General features: G+C 44.9%; 1 protein-coding gene across 5 annotated transcripts in view; it reads left to right on the top strand.

Moving 5' to 3' along the window:
• Window positions 1-10,034, top strand: part of kank1a (KN motif and ankyrin repeat domains 1a) — a 198,621-nt gene extending 188,587 nt beyond the window's left edge. For all 5 annotated transcript variants that reach the window (XM_082961593.1, XM_082961594.1, XM_082961595.1 and 2 more), the window contains 3 exons: window positions 4,865-5,065; window positions 6,178-6,276; window positions 6,749-10,034. In XM_082961593.1, the coding sequence (XP_082817719.1) occupies window positions 4,865-5,065; window positions 6,178-6,276; window positions 6,749-6,811 (363 nt within the window). In that variant the 3' untranslated portion in view covers window positions 6,812-10,034. The remainder of the gene's footprint in view (window positions 1-4,864; window positions 5,066-6,177; window positions 6,277-6,748) is intronic.
• Window positions 10,035-13,396: the final 3,362 nt, after the last annotated feature.

A 13,396-nucleotide genomic window follows, 5' to 3' on the forward strand; every position in this document is an offset into this window, starting at 1 on the left:
GTACCACCTGTATATAGCCTCCACATTGACTCTGTACCGGTACCCCCTGTATATAGCCTCCACATTGACTCTGTACCGGTACCCCCCTGTATATAGTCACGCTATTGTTATTTACTGCTGCTCTTTAATTACTTGTTACTTTTATTTGTTATTCTTATTCGTATTTTTTTTAAATGCATTGTTGGTTAGGGGCTCGTAAGTAAGCATTTCACTGTAAGGTCAACACCTGTTGTTTTCAGTGCATGTGACTAATAAAATTTGATTTGATTTGAATGTGAAGAAATAGCCTAATAGTTTATCAACATTTTAAGCTAAACGTTCTGATCTGTTGTGTCAGCCACATTGCGTAAAAAAAGTTTTTTTGATGCTAGTGGTTGTATTAATTTGGGATCTATTGCATCCCATAACTGTCCCAGACTATGTTTGGAATATTTATTTCTCTCACAGAATAGAATAAGTCAACTGTTGTACTATGTGGGACAGTATATTGACATAGGCTAGTGCTTTTGCTGTTCGTTAGGCCTACTCATCTTGTTGGCTGACGAAAAGGAAATGTGAACAGTTCTTCCAATATCTTCAATATGGACCTTGGAATTGGATAAGGACTCGTGCAGTTGCGTCCCTAAGGGTGTCTGTCTTCACTTGTAGTCTGTGAGAATCATGTGATGTTCACTCAGTGAGTGTTTCGAAGCACGCACTCAGGGAGAAGGGCACAACAAAGGCATGGATATTTTTAGGGTGCCTTATTGCCACAAAGGGGAAGCCACCGTGAAATTTGAGGCATTATCAAATGCTTGTCAAATTGTGAATGAGAGACTGATGAAGTGTGTACAGCCTGCGCAAAAAAAACAAAGCAGAGCTCAGGCCTTTCAAGGGACTTTTTTCAAATCATCATTAGAGTCTCATCATGCAGCCTTACAATGTATTAAACATCTAAACATATCAGCCCAACGTTTGTAGAACAACTAAAGTTACATTAATAACTGTAAATTAAGCATATAGGAGGACCTGTTTCTTTGTTAACCGCTCAACACAGAATAGCTGCATGGGCGCACTCCCTCAAATCATTTGGAGAAAATATCCTTTCTATTTTATTCAGCTTCGTTTAATTGTATTCTTCATACTATAAAATAGTATAAAATAATGCCACGGAATACTGAGCAAATCTAGTCTGCTAAATGAACTAGTGTAGCCCCACAGACATATGGCACAGCCACATCAGGACCTGCTAAATGAACTAGTGTAGCCCACAGCCATTTGGCACAGCCACATCAGGACCTGCTAAATGAACTAGTGTAGCCCCACAGCCACATCAGGACCTGCTAAATGAACTAGTGTCGCCCACAGCCACATCAGGACCTGCTAAATGAACTAGTGTCGCCCACAGCCACATCAGGACCTGCTAAATGAACTAGTGTAGCCCACAGCCATATGGCACAGCCACATCAGGACCTGCTAAATGAACTAGTGTAGCCCCACAGCCACATCAGGACCTGCTAAATGAACTAGTGTCCCCCACAGCCACATCAGGACCTGCTAAATGAACTAGTGTAGCCCACAGCCATATGGCACAGCCACATCAGGACCTGCTAAGTGAACTAGTGTAGCCCACAGCCACATCAGGACCTGCTAAATGAACTAGTGTAGTCCACAGCCACATCAGGACCTGCTAAATGAACTAGTGTAGTCCACAGCCACATCAGGACCTGCTAAATGAACTAGTGTCGCCCACAGCCATATGGCACAGCCACATCAGGACCTGCTAAATGAACTAGTGTAGCCCACAGCCATATGACACAGCCACATCAGGACCTGCTAAATGAACTAGTGTAGCCCACAGCCACATCAGGACCTGCAAAATGAACTAGTGTAGTCCCACAGCCACATCAGGACCTGTTAAATGAACTAGTGTAGTCCCACAGCCACATCAGGACCTGTTAAATGAACTAGTGTCGCCCCACAGCCACATCAGGACCTGCTAAATTAACTAGTGTCGCCCACAGCCACATCAGGGCCTGCTAAATGAACTAGTGTAGCCCACAGCCACATCAGGACCTGCTAAATGAACTATTGTAGCCCACAGCCATATGGCACAGCCACATCAGGACCTGCTAAATGAACTAGTGTAGCCCACAGCCACATCAGGACCTGCTAAATGAACTAGTGTAGCCCACAGCCACATCAGGACCTGTTAAATGAACTAGTGTAGTCCCACAGCCACATCAGGACCTGTTAAATGAACTAGTGTCGCCCCACAGCCACATCAGGACCTGCTAAATTAACTAGTGTCGCCCACAGCCACATCAGGGCCTGCTAAATGAACTAGTGTAGCCCACAGCCACATCAGAACCTGCTAAATTAACTATTGTAGCCCACAGCCACATCAGGACCTGCTAAATGAACTATTGTAGCCCACAGCCATATGGCACAGCCACATCAGGACCTGCTAAATGAACTAGTGTAGCCCACAGCCACAGCAGGACCTGCTAAATGAACTAGTGTAGCCCACAGCCACATCAGGACCTGCTAAATGAACTACTGTAGCCCCACAGCCACATCAGGACCTGCTAAATGAACTAGTGTAGCCCCACAGCCACATCAGGACCTGCTAAATGAACTAGTGTAGCCCACAGCCACATCAGGACCTGCTAAATGAACTTGTGTAGCCCACAGCCACATCAGGACCTGCTAAATGAACTAGTGTAGCCCCACAGCCACATCAGGACCTGCTAAATGAACTAGTGTAGCCCCACAGCCACATCAGGACCTGCTAAATGAACTAGTGTCGCCCACAGCCACATCAGGACCTGCTAAATGAACTAGTGTCGCCCACAGCCACATCAGGACCTGCTAAATGAACTAGTGTAGCCCACAGCCATATGGCACAGCCACATCAGGACCTGCTAAATGAACTAGTGTAGCCCCACAGCCACATCAGGACCTGCTAAATGAACTAGTGTCTCCCACAGCCACATCAGGACCTGCTAAATGAACTAGTGTAGCCCACAGCCATATGGCACAGCCACATCAGGACCTGCTAAGTGAACTAGTGTAGCCCACAGCCACATCAGGACCTGCTAAGTGAACTAGTGTAGCCCACAGCCACATCAGGACCTGCTAAATTAACTAGTGTAGTCCCACAGCCACATCAGGACCTGCTAAATGAACTAGTGTCGCCCACAGCCACATCAGGACCTGCTAAATGAACTAGTGTCGCCCCACAGCCACATCAGGACCTGCTAAATGAACTAGTGTCGCCCCACAGCCACATCAGGACCTGCTAAATGAACTAGTGTCGCCCACAGCCACACCAGGACCTGCTAAATGAACTAGTGTAGCCCCACAGCCACATCAGGACCTGCTAAATGAACTAGTGTAGCCCACAGCCACATCAGGACCTGCTAAATGAACTAGTGTAGCCCACAGCCACATCAGGACCTGCTAAATGAACTAGTGTAGCCCACAGCCACATCAGGACCTGCTAAATGAACTAGTGTAGTCCACAGCCACATCAGGACCTGCTAAATGAACTAGTGTAGTCCACAGCCACATCAGGACCTGCTAAATGAACTAGTGTAGCCCACAGCCACATCAGGACCTGCTAAATGAACTAGTGTAGCCCCACAGCCACATCAGGACCTGCTAAATGAACTAGTGTAGCCCACAGCCACATCAGGACCTGCTAAATGAACTAGTGTAGCCCACAGCCACATCAGGACCTGCTAAATGAACTAGTGTAGTCCACAGCCACATCAGGACCTGCTAAATGAACTAGTGTAGTCCACAGCCACATCAGGACCTGCTAAATGAACTAGTGTCGCCCACAGCCATATGGCACAGCCACATCAGGACCTGCTAAATGAACTAGTGTAGCCCACAGCCACATCAGGACCTGCTAAATGAACTAGTTTAGCCCACAGCCATATGACACAGCCACATCAGGACCTGCTAAATGAACTAGTGTAGCCCACAGCCACATCAGGACCTGCTAAATGAACTAGTGTAGCCCACAGCCACATCAGGACCTGCTAAATGAACTAGTGTAGTCCCACAGCCACATCAGGACCTGTTAAATGAACTAGTGTCGCCCACAGCCACATCAGGGCCTGCTAAATGAACTAGTGTAGCCCACAGCCACATCAGGACCTGCTAAATGAACTATTGTAGCCCACAGCCACATCAGGACCTGCTAAATGAACTAGTGTAGCCCACAGCCATATGGCACAGCCACATCAGGACCTGCTAAATGAACTAGTGTAGCCCACAGCCACATCAGGACCTGCTAAATGAACTAGTGTAGCCCACAGCCACATCAGGTCCTGCTAAATGAACTAGTGTAGCCCCACAGCCACATCAGGACCTGCTAAATGATCTAGTGTAGCCCCACAGCCACATCAGGACCTGCTAAATGAACTAGTGTAGCCCCACAGCCACATCAGGACCTGCTAAATGAACTAGTGTAGCCCCACAGCCAGATCAGGACCTGGTAAATGAACTAGTGTAGCCCCACAGCCACATCAGGACCTGCTAAATGAACTAGTGTCGCCCACAGCCACATCAGGACCTGCTAAATGAACTAGTGTAGTCCACAGCCACATCAGGACCTGCTAAATGAACTAGTGTCGCCCACAGCCATATGGCACAGCCACATCAGGACCTGCTAAATGAACTAGTGTAGCCCACAGCCATATCAGGACCTGCTAAATGAACTAGTGTAGCCCACAGCCACATCAGGACCTAACATAAGGACAACTCAGAGTATGCTATTCTGTTCTTCTGAAATAGACTACATTTTCTTCATCAAAATGTAACCCCCTCCCTCCCTCCCCCACCTCCCTCCCCCCTCCCTCCCTCCCTCTCTCAGGCTGGCCAGACAGGGCTGATGCTGGCGGTCAGTCATGGCAGGATGGACATGGTTCGGGCGCTGCTGGCCCAGGGGGCAGAGGTCAATGTCCAGGATGATGAGGGTTCTACAGCCCTGATGTGTGCCAGCGAACATGGCCACGCTGAGATAGTCAAACTACTGCTGGCCCAGCCGGGCTGCGACGCCACTCTCAGCGACAGCGTGAGTACCTGTCTGTCTGTCTGTCTGTCTGTCTGTCTGTCTGTCTGTCTGTCTGTCTGTCTGTCTTTCTGTCTGTGTTGATGGCCCAGCCGGCCTGCGAAGCGACTCTCAGCGACAGCGTGAGTACCTGTCTGTCTGTCTGTCTGTCTGTCTGTCTGTCTGTCTGTCTGTCTGTCTGTCTGTCTGTCTGTCTGTCTGTCTGTCTGTCTGTGTCTCTGTCTGTCTGTCTGTGTTGATGGCCCAGCCGGGCTGCGACGCCACTCTCAGCGACAGCGTGAGTGTCTGTCTGTCTGTCTGTCTGTCTGTCTGTCTGTCTGTCTGTCTGTCTGTCTGTCTGTCTGTCTGTCTGTCTGTCTGTGTTGATGGCCCAGCCGGGCTGCGACGCCACTCTCAGCGACAGCGTGAGTGTCTGTCTGTCTGTCTGTCTGTCTGTCTGTCTGTCTGTGTTGATGGCCCAGCCGGGCTGCGACGCCACTCTCAGCGACAGCGTGAGCGCGCGCGCGCGCGCGCGCGCGTCTGTCTGTCTGTCTGTCTGTCTGTCTGTCTGTCTGTCTGTCTGTCTGTCTGTCTGTGTTGATGACCCAGTCGGGCTGCGACGCCTCTCTCAGTGGCATCGTGAACAATCTTTCTCTCTTTTTCTGTTCCTATCTCTCTTTCTTGGTCTGTCCTTCTCTTTCTCTCTCATCTCTCTCTCTATCTGTTCCTCTCTCTCTGTTTCTCTCTCTATCTGTTCCTCTCTTTCTCTCTCTCTATCTGTTCCTCTCTTTCTCTCTATCTGTTCATCTCTCTCTCTAGCTGTTCCTCTCTCTCTCTAGCTGTTCCTCTCTCTCTCTATCTGTTCCTCTCTTTTCCTTCTCTCTCTGTTCCTCTCTTTCTCTTTCTTTATCTGTTCCTCTCTTTCTCTCTCTATCTTTTCCTTTCAGTTGAAGGCATTCAGTTGTACAACTGACATGGTATTTCTCTTTCTCTCTCTCTCTTTCGCTCTCTCTCTCCCTCACTTTTGTGATGTAATTATGCAGCCACTTTATGTAATATTGTTAATCTCTCTCTCCTCTATTTCCTCTCTCTGTCCCTCTCTGCCTTTTTCTACTTCTTCCTCTCTCTCTCTCTAGGATGAGAGCAATGCCCTGTCTATCGCTCTGGAAGCCGGTCACAAGGACATAGCAGTGTTGTTGTACGCCCACGTAAACTTCTCTAAGGCCCAGTCACCGGTCAGTACTCTCTACCTCTGTTCCCTGACCTTTAACCCTTACCTCTCTTCCCTGACCTCTAACCCTTACCTCTGTTCCCTGACCTTTAACCCTTACCTCTGTTCCCTGACCTTTAACCCTTACCTCTGTTCCCTGACCTTTAACCCTTACCTCTCTTCCCTGACCTCTAACCCTTACCTCTGTTCCCTGACCTTTAACCCTTACCTCTGTTCCCTGACCTTTAACCCTTACCTCTGTTCCCTGGCCTCTAACCCTTACCTCTGTTCCCTGACCTTTAACCCTTACCTCTGTTCCCTGACCTTTAACCCTTACCTCTGTTCCCTGTACCAGAGCTGCTTGCCCTGAAATCACTTCTTGACAAACATATTTTTGTTTTGAGCAGAGCAACAATTCTCCTGCTGTAGTTCTAATGTTAACTATGTGTGTGTGTTGTGTTTGTGTGTGTGCGCATGGTGTGTGTGTGTGTCTCCAGGGAACCCCTCGTCTGAGCAGGAAGATGTCCCCCAGTCCCACCAGGAGGGGCATGTTTGACTAGCGCCACTGCCCATTGGTCAAGTCTCATGACACCAACCAACCAACCGCTGAGGATTTCAACCCCAGGGACAGACTTTGGCCCCACCCCCTGACAACCTGATTGGACCATGTGGGATTATTGACCATGCAGTTCAACCAGAAAGGTTCCCTGGGTTTATTGACCATGGGGTTCAACCAGAAAGGTTCCCTGGGTTTATTGACCATGTGGTCCAACCAGAAAGGTTCCCTGGGTTTATTGACCATGGGGTTCAACCAGAAAGGTTCCCTGGGTTTATTGACCATGTGGTCCAACCAGAAAGGTTCCCTGGGTTTATTGACCATGGGGTTCAACCAGAAAGGTTCCCTGGGTTTATTGACCATGTGGTCCAACCAGAAAGGTTCCCTGGGTTTATTGACCATGGGGTTCAACCAGAAAGGTTCCCTGGGTTTATTGACCATGTGGTCCAACCAGAAAGGTTCCCTGGGTTTATTGACCATGGGGTTCAACCAGAAAGGTTCCCTGGGTTTAAAGACCATGATGAAAGATGAAACATATTGATCAGCCTTGTAATAAGATGAGTTGGTATTGGTCAGTCTTCTACATGAACATCCCTAAGTGCCCTAATTTAAACTGAATGTATAGAGAAGTGTGTTATTTACTGTAGCTATCTAGCTACCTGAAAGAAGACACCACCAGCATTCTGTCTGCTCTGAGTAGATAGAGAGGAGGAGGGAGAGGAGAGAGAGGAGGAGGGAGAGGAGAGAGAGGAGGAGGGAGAGGAGAGAGAGGAGGGAGAGGAGAGAGAAGGAGGGAGAGGAGAAAGAGAAGGAGGAAGAGGAGGAGGGAAAAAAGGAGTGGTAGAGAGAGGAGGAGGGAGAGAATGAGGAGGAAAGAGTGAGGAGGAGGAGGGAGCGAAGGAGAAGAGAGGCCATACTACTTGAGGAGCTGGACTTCATAAGAACCCAGAAACACATGTACTGTATTCTAGAAATGGGCTGCAGTAGACACGCGTCCTGTCCAGGCAGGTTCCTCACGAGAGAGAGATGTTCCTGGCTCAGATACTTACTTATCCAGACTATAGACCTTTTCAACTGTCAAAACAATAACACGTTCTGGTCGCACGCGCAACCAAGAGGTTCCCCAGAAAACATCCGGTGCTGCGGTGCCTCATAATTGCTAACTAGCTAGGTAGTTGGCTAGCTAGCACAAAATGACAAGTTCACATTTCATCCACCGAAAAACTGAACAAACAACTTATTGACTTGCTACCAGATCCACTAAATACAATCATAAATACAATCTCGTTTATTATCCGTTTGCTCTGGTGGTGTTGCATTAGGCTAGCACAGTAATTAACCACAGAGCTAGCGTGATGTAAGGGTAGAGAAAGATCAGCTGACCTTGTTAGCCAGCCAGAGCTAGCGTGATGTAGGGGTAGAGAAAGATCAGCTGACCTTGTTAGCCAACTAGATTAATTTCTCTCACAACAGCCAACAATATAACTAAACTAAATGTAGCTAGAATCTGAGTCCAATGTTTGACGGCCTCATTGTTTACAACAAAGTTAGCTAGCAGCAGTAATTACCTGTTATGAGAATTTTGTTCTCAATCTAGCTATAACGTTAAACTTACATTTTCCCAGGATGTAAGGACCATCCCAACCATGAATACTATGGTCGAAAAAATGCTAATTCTGACCTTGAGAAAACAACTACACTAAGTTAACTAGCTAGCTGTTTACAGCTGCCCCGGAAGTTTTTTACAAACTCACCGGAAGTTCTTTGGGGTTCCATGGTTCACTTGCGCTCCTCCTAAAACAGCTGTTGAAAAGGTCTATAGGTCCCAGCAGTAGTCCCAACACTACTGCCCTGTAAGACTAGATACAGTCTGTTGAAAAGGTCTATAGGTCCCAGCAGTAGTCCCAACACTACTGCCCTGTAAGACTAGATACAGTCTGTTGAAAAGGTCTATAGGTCCCAGCAGTAGTCCCAACACTACTGCCCTGTAAGACTAGATACAGTCTGTTGATATTCATGCTCCTGGACAGATTATTAACATACAGCTCATAGTTGTGATGAAGGCTAAAGAGCACAAGGACATGTTGTTATTATTCATAACTATCATCACCTATATTGTTTATCACCACAGGAGGCAGTTGCTATATTAGATTCTATGTCACCCGCAATAGAGCCTTTCATTTAGACTAAATGTTTGTACATATTATATTGTCATATTGTTTTCTTTACCTGCCTGCCACCTTTAATGGGTCTGTATGTGTACACCACCACCTTTAATGGGTCTGTATGTGTACACCACCACCTTTAATGGGTCTGTATGTGTACACCGCCACCTTTAATGGGTCTGTATGTGTACACCGCCACCTTTAATGGGTCTGTATGTGTACTCCACCACCTTTAATGGGTCTGTATGTGTACACCACCACCTTTAATGGGTCTGTATGTGTACTCCACCACCTTTAATGGGTCTGTATGTGTACACCACCACCTTTAATGGGCCTTTATGTGTACACCGCACCTTTAATGGGTATGTATGTGTACTCTACCACCTTTAATGGGTCTGTATGTGTACACCATCACCTTTAATGGTTCTGTATATGTACTCCACCACCTTTAATGGGTCTGTATGTGTACACCATCACCTTTAATGGGTCTGTATATGTACTCCACCACCTTTAATGGGTCTGTATGTTTACACCATCACCTTTAATGGGTCTGTATGTGTACTCCACCACCATTAATGGGTCTGTATGTGTACACCATCACCTTTAATGGGTCTGTATGTGTACACCATCACCTTTAATGGGTCTGTATGTGTACTCCACCACCTTTAATGGGTCTGTATGTGTACTCCACCACCTTTAATGGGTCTGTATGTGTACACCGCACCTTCTCAAATGGATAATTGTAACTCAATCTTCTCTGGATTGGATATAAATTCTACTTTTATACAAATCTATTTAATTTGTATGTATTTAAAAATCACAATATTTTGAATATTTCCTATTACTTCTTAACGTTACATGAAGATATATATTTATCAAGGTATAGTTTTTAATGCAAATATCATTGTATTTCCTTGTATGTACTGTAATGTGTTGGAGCTGGTAAGTGTATTGTCCTATTGTAGTAAAACCATTGAGAAGGAGAGAGAGGTACTTTGATCTGGTTGAAGTTTAAAGTGCCTGGAACGTATTGCCATATAACAATAAACTTAATTCAAATGACCTGGGATTGTCTTGTCTTCAGTCTGTCTGGTTCATAGTGGTGAAGAGTACTACTGGCTTCCAGGGGACTGTCTCCACCTGCTGGTGGTACCTAGTATTTCGCAGGTAGTTTTTAAATGCAGAAGCCCTTCCCAAGGCAGACCCCACTCTATGGCTGCATCATTTTTCATATTTTATATACTTTCTGTATTTGTTGGATATTTCGAAATTACACATCAACTGTATAAATCATGTGACATAAGCTTAGCATGAACTATCATTGCGGTATGGTGCCAAAGTTATAGGAACCACAAAAAGGTCTGCTGCCGTTCCGTTGAGTTACACACTTGTAGTGTGTGTGTGTGTGTGTGTGTGTGTGTGTGTGTGTGTGTGTGTGTGTGTGTGTGTGTGTGTGTGTGTGTGTGTGTGTGTGTGTGTGTGTGTGTGTGTGTGTGTGTGTGTGTGTGTGTGTGTGTGAACAGTGGTACGTGTAAGTTATTGGCCTGGGTTAATAGAAGAGCTTGTAAAGCCGGTCTTTTTAATTGGCTACATTTCATATCATTTTCTTTACCTGCTGGTTTTAATGGGCCATATAGACTACCATGTAGACTCCCATATAGACCACCATATAGAGTACCATGAGACTACCATATAGACTACCATGAGACTACCATATAGACCACCATATGGCTCCGTGTGGCTCAGTTGGAAGAGCATGGTGTTTGCAACGCCAGGGTTGTGGGTTCGATTCCCACGGGGGACCAGTACGGAGAAAAAAATGTATGAAATGGATGTAATGTATGCATTCACTACTGTAAGTCGCTCTGGATAAGAGCGTCTGCTAAATGACTAAAATGTAATATAGACTACCATATAGACTACCATGAGACTACCATATAGACTACCATATAAACTACCACATAGACTACCATGAGACTACGATAGACATATAGACTACCATATAGACTACCATGAGACTACGATATAGACATATAGACTACCATTTTAAAGACAAGACTCTCGTTAATCTAACCACATTGTTCGATTTCAAAAAGGTTTTACAGCGAAAGCAAAACATTAGATTATGTCAGGAGAGTACCCTGCCAAAAATAATCACACAGCCATTTTCAAAGCAAGCATATATGTCACAAAAACCAAAACCACAGCTAAATGCAGCACTAACCTTTGATGATCTTCATCAGATGACACTCCTAGGACATTATGTTATACAATACATGCATGTTTTGTTCAATCAAGTTCATATTTATATCAAAAACCAGCTTTTTACATTAGCATGTGACTAGCATGTGACTAGCATTCCCACCGAACACTTCCGGTGAATTTACTAAATTACTCACGATAAACGTTCACAAAAAACATAACAATTATTTTAAGAATTATAGATACAGAACTCCTTTATGCACTCGCTATGTCTGATTTTAAAATAGCTTTTCGGTGAAAGCAATATTCTGAGTAGATAGCCCGGCCATCACAGGCTAGCTATTTTGACACCCACCAAGTGTGGTACTCACCAAACTCAGAATTACTATCAGAAAAATTTGATTACCTTTGCTGTTCTTCGTCAGAATGCACTCCCAGGACTTCTACTTCAATAACAAATGTTGGTTTGGTTCCAAATAATCCATAGTTATATCCAAATAGAGGTGTTTTGTTCGTGCGTTCAAGACACTATCCGAAGGGTAAAGAAGGGTGACGCGCCCGACGCGTTTCGTGACAAAAAATTTCAAAATATTCCATTACCGTACTTCGAAGCATGTCAAATGCTTTTTAACCTGTTATGGCTAGGGGGCAGTATTTTCACAGCTGGATAAAAAACGTACCCGATTTAATCTGGTTACTACTCCTGCCCAGTAACTAGAATATGCATATAAGTATTGGCTTTGGATAGAAAACACTCCAAAGTTTCTAAAACTGTTTGAATGGTGTCTGTGAGTATAACAGAACTCAAATGGCAGGTCAAAACCTGAGAGATTCCTTTACAGGAAGTGGCCTGTCTGACCATTTCTTGAACTTCTTTGCCATCTCTATCTTTTACAAAGGATCTCTGCTCTAACGTGACACTTCCTACGTCGTCCATAGGCGCTCAGAGCCCGGGAAAAACCTGAATGTCGTCATCCCAGCCCCAGGCTGAAACACATTATCGCCTTTCTCAAGTGGCCCCCGTCTTTGTGATTTTTCCTCTGTTTGCCGAAAAGGAGATTCCCGGTCGGAATATTATCGCTTTTTTATGAGAAAAATTGCATAAAAATTGATTTTAAACAGCGGTTGACATGCTTCGAAGTACGGTAATGGAATATTTCGATTTTTTTTGTCACGAATTGCGCCATGCGCACGACCCTTCTTTACCATTCGGATAGTGTCTGGGACACACGAACAAAACGCCGCTATTCGGACATAACGATGGATTATTTTGGATCAAACCAACATTTGTTATTGAAGTAGCAGTCCTGGGAGTGCATTCTGACGAAGACAACAAAAGGTAATCAAACTTTTATAACAGTAAATCTGATATTGGTGAGTGCTAAACTTGCCGGGTGTCTAAATAGCTAGCCCGTGATGCCTGGGCTATGTACTTAGAATATTGCAAAATGTGCTTTCACCAAAAAGCTATTTTAAAATCGGACATATCGAGTGCATAGAGGAGTTCTGTATCTATAATTTTAAAATAATTGTTATGCTTTTTGTGAACGTTTATCGTGAGTAATTTAGTAAATTGTTAGCAAATTTCCCGGAAGTTTGCGGGGGGTATGCTAGTTCTGAACGTCACATGCTAATGTAAAAAGCTGGTTTTTGATATAAATATGAACTTGATTGAACAAAACATGCATGTATTGTATAACATAATGTCCTAGGTGTGTCATCTGATGAAGCTCATCAAAGGTTAGTGCTGCATTTAGCTGTCTTCTGGGTTTTTGTGACATTATATGCTAGCTTGAAAAATGGGTGTCTGATTATTTCTGGCTTGGTACTCTGCTGACATAATCTAATGTTTTGCTTTCGCTGTAAAGCCTTTTTGAAATCGGACAGTGTGGTTAGATAAAGGAGAGTCTTGTCTTTAAAATGCTGTGAAATAGTCATATGTTTGAAAAAATGAAGTTTTTGTATTTTTGAGGAATTTGTAATTCGCGCCACGCCTATCATTGGATATTGGAGCAGGTGTTCCGCTAGCGGAACGTCTAGATGTAAGAGGTTAAAATAAATTTTTAGGCGATTTTTCTCGTAAAAAAAGCGATAATATTCTGACCGGGAGTCGTTGTTTTCGTTCAAAGAGAGAGAAAGTAAACATGGTGTCGGCTCGTGCACGCGCCTCCAGTCTCATTGTCCTCAGATCGACCACTATCCAAATGCGCTACTGTTTTTCA

The sequence above is a fragment of the Salmo salar genome, chromosome 15, assembly GCF_965601325.2.
Source record: "Salmo salar chromosome 15, fSalSal1, whole genome shotgun sequence".
NCBI lineage: Eukaryota > Metazoa > Chordata > Actinopteri > Salmoniformes > Salmonidae > Salmo > Salmo salar.